The 7,030-nt window shown below is 43.1% G+C and overlaps 1 protein-coding gene across 1 annotated transcript in view; it reads left to right on the forward strand.

Annotated features, from left to right (window-relative positions):
• The window catches only part of wtip (WT1 interacting protein), a 36,491-nt gene extending 35,975 nt beyond the window's left edge, over positions 1 to 516 (forward strand). Inside the window, exon 8 of the mRNA XM_026174046.2 lies at positions 41 to 516. Coding sequence (XP_026029831.1) covers positions 41 to 193 — 153 coding nt within the window. The 3' untranslated portion in view covers positions 194 to 516. The remainder of the gene's footprint in view (positions 1 to 40) is intronic.
• The last annotated feature ends 6,514 nt before the right edge of the window (positions 517 to 7,030 follow it).

Genomic DNA, 7,030 nt, shown 5'->3' on the forward strand with positions numbered 1-7,030 from the left:
GAGCGTGATTATTAAATATATGTAATTATATTTATTTCAGGACTGCGGTCTCCAGTTAAATGATGAGGAAAGGCACCGCTGTTATCCACTGGAAGGCCACCTGCTCTGCCACGACTGCCACATCCTTCGGCTCCAGTCGCAGGTTCCTGCCCATGCGCCCCCCAGCTACCCTCTCCATGTCACTGAACTGTGATTGGGAGAACTAAGCTCCACATCCCAGGTGATCTGGGACACCAGCAGTGGGCAAAAAAAGGCCTGCACCCTCTTCAGCAGTTCCAGAGAAGCCTCTCTGTGGCCATCTGAGTTACTGCCCCCGTCCTCAGCTGGACAGCCAGTCCGTGGACTAACACACACAGTGCAGCTCCCACCACAAGCCCTGCTATTACATGCTAGGGTTGGGGAAAAGGGTCCCTCCCTTACCCTCCATTTGTGGTCCTTTCCATCCCCCTCCCCCTTGGGCGCCTAACCCTGAAAGTCAACACGCCAGCTCACCCAGAGGCCCCTGATGACGTCACACCTCCTGACCCCAGCACATTCATCAGAAAGAGGGTTTCTGGATTGGAGGAGAAAGCGCAAATTCAACTCTCTCCTTGCTTTCTCTCTCATCCTTTCTGTATCTTTCACTCTTATGCTTTGACTGAAGCAATTTACCACGTGAATTCACCAGTGCTGTCACATCTGAGAACGCTGCTGATGTTAGCGTCAGGAAGGCCGGGGAACGAGCCACTGCATTCCAGTGCTGGCTGGGCCGGACAGGCCCAACGGTGGGCATGCCGTGCCTTCAGAGTGGGCTCTCCCCGTGTAGCTTCTAACACTGAAATGGAGTCCTGCTAAAGGCTATGCAATGGACACCCAGCATTCATGACACAGGGCTGTGATGAAAAACTGTCACCCTTGCACCACCTCGACATCACCGATGCAGAGTAGCACCACAAGCCCAGAGGACGGACTGACATTCCACTTAGAAGTCACAAGCAGTGTCTTAATTAATGATTATATGATGACAGAAAATTTTAGATGCACATAGATTGTCTTTTATATATGGATATATATTTTGCAGACATTTTCCACATCAGATCTTAGATGTAGATTCTTGTTTTGTTGTTTTCTTTTTAATGTTGCTGCGCTCATGGTAGAATCAGTCTAAAGCCTCGGAAGCTTTTGGTCTGTTGTATCATTTCTCCTCCAGGACACAGAGCCTCTTCATGCCTGTCAGAGATTCACAGGCTTTGTAGGAGCAGACCAGGATCAAATAGTATTTGCCTTCAGTTGTTTTGTCCCACTTTGTACACCCAGTGAAATGAGTTTCTTTTAGCCCTTACTCACCATAGAAAGCTTACAAATCAAGCATCGCATTAGTTCAGGCAGGCCTTGAAACTAGGCTTGGGTGCACTCTTCTTCTTCTTCTTCTCAGCTCACCGCCTTCTACAGATCCAATTAGCAAATCACATACAGGGTGCACTATTTAATAAGCTTTAGCCTGCATACAGGTACTACACACCTGCAAGTCACATTGCAACCCATCTCCATCACAGGAGATGGAGTTTCACGCTGGTGCTCTAAGGACAAGGGAGTCCCAGACCAGGCCAAATAGAAAATACTTCTTTTGGTCATGTGCTCCCTGACTGAACCAATGTTATCATTCTCTGTCTTTAACAGACAACAGATGAGCAGTCCCATCGCACAGATTGTATAGAGGCAGCTATACGTTGTAGTTAAATCCTACAAAATGTAAAACAAATATTAATCTTTATTTCAGACCCTTTTAAATTTATCTTCATGCCTTCTGTCATCACACCACAAGTCATCAAAGTTATATCATTAAGATTAAGACTTAGCTTAATCCTAACGTCTTAAGAGATTAGCCGGAGATAAGTCTTTAAATACAGAGGATTAGGGCTTTTGGTGCAACACTAAAGGACACTCAGCAGTCGCACAAGGCAGATGTCCACAGCTCACAGGAAAAATTCCAGCTGTGACTCACTGTTGGAGAAATTTCCAAAAATAAAGCATTCATTAGCTCTTTTTTTTATCTACAGTTCTCAAAGTGGGGTCTGAGGATCCCCAGGGGTCCGCAACCTATTGCTAAGTGGTCCTCAGAATAAATTCCTGTAAGTTAGAAAACTGAACTTCATTGTTTAAATTCACAGATATAGACTGGAACTATTTGCGCCAGTAAAAGCAGCATATTGGATCCATTATTTCCCTCCCACATTAGGTTGGGAAACATCATATCAGTCTGTCACCAGCTCTTACTTCTCTCAGGGTGCATTATAATGTTCCTGTTACTATTTAGCTCGGTGTATTAGACCGCTGGGTTGCTGGCGCGCATGGAGAAATATCAGCCCACAGCATCTGGTGACACTAAACACAATTAATCTGTTTAGGGTTTATAATATAGTGGTTGTGGAAAAAAATTTCCCCCAGTAAAAAAGTGTGAGAACTCCTTGTTTTAAACTATATAGGGTATATTCTTGGCTAAAGACAGTTTATTCAAACAGTTTTTAAAGCTACAAGACTGGGACAGTGTCGTTTTGATAGGCTGGTGATTGTCATGCAGGTAAGCATATATGATCATTTGTTTCAACCAGGAAGTAGCTGAATTTCCTTAAAAGAGAGACATAAAAGGCCACACTCTCTCTGCTACCATGGGTAAACCAAGCGGGTTAAAACAGACTGAACGCTTATCTACAAATACCTTTTGCTCCAGATCTGTTCAGGGCGCTGTTTCCTGATGTTTTTGCAGACTTTTTTTTTTTTTTTAAATCACATCAGCACATCGTGCATTACTATGAGGAATCTCCACTTGTCCACATGCCTTAAGACAGAACAGGTTTGTTTGTGTGTCTTTCTCTGGTCTGCCATGAAGCCTGCTGTTGTGTTTCGAGAGGATGTACCTGAGAACACGGAGCTGCTGGTCCCACCTGTGTTCTTTAGGGAGTTCCACCCACACCCCCTTCTTTGATTGTGTGTGTGTGTGTTTGTGTGTGTGTGTGTGCATTGGCAGGCACTTATATGTATGTCTTTTAGTGAGTGATGTGCATATATATCTATACATATATGCAAAGGAAGACCAACACGAGACTTAAATATTTTAAACTAAAATTCCCAACCTTCTTCATTGGACTGTTATCAGTGTGTTTATTGAACTGGCAGTCTGTTGATCATTCCCTGATTATATTTAAAGCATTGTTTTTGTGAGGAAAGCTCTTAATTCTGAAAGAAATCCTGCACTTCTGCAGATGAACCCCAACAATATGAGCTTATTTGAAATAAGAGCAACTTGTCATAATGTCTAATATTGTGTGTGCGTGCATGCGTGTGTGTGTGTGTGTGTGTGTGTGTGTGTGTGTGTGTGTGTGTGTGTGTGTGCGTATTAGTGGCAGGGCCATGGCACATGCACCTCACTGTGTTTGCAGGGCTCAGCAGCATCCAGCACACTGATCCTTGCGCTCTCAAACCTGGTAATGATTGTGATGATGCTGTCTGTTCATTGCTTACCATATTCCGGATGTTTGTCTCTAATTGTTGGTGTTTGTTTGAACTTCTCTCTTGTACCATACTGGATCTCAAACATGTGAAGTTTACACATGTTCCAGCTAATGCTCCAGTAGCTCATACGTCAAACTTTGACCGTAGCACTTAAACTCCACCCGTCAAGTATGCAAACTTGAGTAAAACAATCACCAATTGTTACTTGCAAACACTGGCCGTGCTTTTATTCATACTGTAATACATGCAGGTCTGATTAAATACTACTGAATGTGTCCAAAACAGAGACTGAAGCATAGACTGAAGGCAGGGGTCACCACAGGCCGAAAGGGCTTTTTAATGTAACCTGATGTAATGAGATTCGTTTGAATGTAATAATGACTAGTACGTGTAAAAGAACAAAAGGACTGCATACTGTACGTGATTCATTCCCCCCGTATTTGATGTGTTTAACCTCAACTTTGTACAAGGGTTAAGTCATGTGTGCTATACTTGAAGAATGAGGCATTTTCTGAACTTTTGTGTTTTATCAACGACTTAACAAGCCCAGTTTATCCCCTTCAAAGATGTCTTAATTCGCTTGTTTAAAAGTACTACTTCAGTTTCTGCTGCATAGCACACAGGTAGTTACCCTGTACATAAAAAGGCTAGTTTATTTTATTTTATAATTCTGTCAAAAATCACTTGGAAAGAAAAGATATCTTCTCCTACTCGTAGTTCCAATAAGCACATCTGGATACCTGTCACACATCTTTTATATCGCTAAGTGTTTTGATTACCTAGATGGTTCATTTTAAAAAAGGAAACTAGATCTATTTATCTAAACATGAAAAAGTCTAAAGTTATTTAATGTATTAAAATCGGGACGTATCATTTAACTGTAGATGACATAATCTGCTTTTTCAATAAAGTGGTTTTGTAGCTAACTGCAAACGATTTCTGATGTTCGTTTTGTTTTATTCTCTGAATGTTATTTTAATCATAATTCAAGAATTATGTACACTCAGCATCTCTAACTCGATATGTTAGTTACACCTTGACAGTACCAGGGTGGCTGGATTTTGACATAATTACTTCTTTTTTTTCTTCTTTTTTTTTTGGCCTGTCCCGTTTGGCTCTTTTGCCATCAGAATTGTTGTCTAAAGGCAAAGAAAGATGCCCAACGGATTTACTTTACCAAATGGACCATGCCAGCCTTGCCGTAATGGTCCATTTGATTCACCTTTTATTGTTTATTTTATTTTCACTTACTGAATACGGGACAGACTTGACTGGGGGAAAGAAAGAGGGAAAGAGAAACAGCTGAGAAGAGGGACGGGGGAGAAGGGCAAAAAACAAAAACCAACAGAATGAGCAGAAAAAAAAAAAAAAAGAAATAAATAAATGCATATATCGATCACCTGGATCACCTGCTGAGAAAGAAAAAAGAAAACAAGCAGAAGAGAACAAGAGTAATAGAATAAACAGCATCACAATGATATATGAGAATATGACAGTAAATACTAAATATTAAACATTATTGTGCAGCACATAAGATCAACAGAACACAGGGTGCTTTGAGGTAGGAGCCAAAAAGGGTGTAGTTTGTGGGTGTGATCACCCGTGTGTACACCTGTGAGCATGGACGCGCTTGTTTTTTTAAAAGGTTCCTTCATGTAATGATCTGCTAGAGGGTGTGGGGGGGCCACAGCCCCGTCCTCCAGGGCATGAAGCAGGTATGGAGGAGATCAAAACTCCAGACATCCAGAGGCCCCCAGAACACAAGAGACCAAGGAAGACCAACAGAGGGGCAGCCGCGCCACTGTCCCAGAAAGAGCTGAGGAGAGTCCCAGATGAGGGCTCACTCAGCAGCCGCGGAGCAGAAGCCAGGGGGAGTTGCAGTGACGCACCCGTGAGCTCCGCCGGCAGCCAGCCGTGCCTGAGTGACCGAGCCCCAGGCCGAGAGGCCGGGGGCACCCCACCTCCGAAGTGGCCCGAGCGAGCCCCAGGCTCCAGGCCCCGATAAGCGGCCGCCAAGGAGTGAGCCGGTGTGTACCTGGACGCCCACCCCCGGACACAAAGAACCACCAACGCACCGATGTCTGAGGGAGTCCGCCACTGGCAGGGGAAGTGGTGGTAGGGGGAGATAGGCCTCCAAACCTTGGAGGGCCTGAGATGTCCCCAGAGAGGTGGCGCCTGACACCCAACCTGACATATAGACACAGACATACAGGCACACACAGATACAAACATCCATTCCCACCCTCATGCTCTCATATGCACTTACTCCACACTCAACCAACGTGGAGACAGACATAAAGAGACGCTGTACACACGATCACACTCCCCAAGCGTACTCTACAAACCGGGTCTAGGTACCCTTGCCCCTGAAGGGGGACATAATTACTTCTTAATGATTCAGATTAAGCAAGGTGCTGGAAGCATTCCTCAGAGATTTTGCTCCATAACGACACGATAGCATCACACAGTTCCTGCAGAATTGTTGGCTGCACATCCAGGATTCAAATCTCCCGTTCCACCAAGCTCCAAAGGTGCTCAAAGGACATGATTTGAGCTTTGTGAGACAGCACCATATTCTGGTGGGAGTATGAGAAGATGGGTATACTGTAGTCATAAAGTTGTGGACAGGCTCAGCAACAATACTCCGGTTGACTGTGGTCAGCTGGTAGTGCAGCGCCCAGTGTGTGTCAAACTCTGTCTCTACTATACAAAGGTTAGATTTGTACTATCCAAATTAAGACCAGGCAGAATTTTTCCAACATTCAATTATCTGATTTTGATGAGTCTTTCCGAATTGTATCCTCAGTTTTGGATGGTTCTCTTTTTACCACGTTAAAGGAACAAGGGTGTGGTTAAAATCAGTTTAAAATCAGCTTCACTGAGTCCCACACTGACACTATTTATTTTCTGTAACATTCACTATGAGCCAAGTAATTACTGAAACAATGACTTGCCACTATTTGAACAAAATAAAATTAAAAAACTGCGGTATTTTATACTTTCCTGACTTGCCGCATGCATTGTGTTTTGCTTTTGTGTCATTCATATCTCTCGATGACCTCGTCCTCCTAATTGGCAATTTTTGGATCCATTTTATGGCAATTTACTGCCCACCAACTGATGCTTCTATCCATATCTCATCAAGCCTCATTGGTATTTCTGTTTTATTAATTCATCTTCATTTAAGTGAACATGTTGTATGGACTGCCCTCTTATCACATAGGCTACACTGTGAAAGAAAGAAGTGTCAAATGAGAACAGGACCTGAAGCAGAAGGCCTGACTAAAGCTGATAACCACTATTATGATTTCTGTTATTCTTGATTAGTTTTTTGTTTGTTTGTTTGTTTTCTTTATGTTCACCTAGATACTCTGTAGTCTCAGATCTCTCCTTCAATATCGACAAAGAGGGAGGAATTGTAGTTAAAGTAATAAAATGTGTGAAAATACAGATATATGATGGTTTTGTACACAGAAGCAAACGTAAAAAAATTTGGTGGACCAGCATGTTGTTAAGTGAAAAATTGTTTGGAGTTGAC

This window comes from Astatotilapia calliptera, chromosome 1 (assembly GCF_964374335.1).
Source record: "Astatotilapia calliptera chromosome 1, fAstCal68.1, whole genome shotgun sequence".
Classification (NCBI taxonomy): domain Eukaryota; kingdom Metazoa; phylum Chordata; class Actinopteri; order Cichliformes; family Cichlidae; genus Astatotilapia; species Astatotilapia calliptera.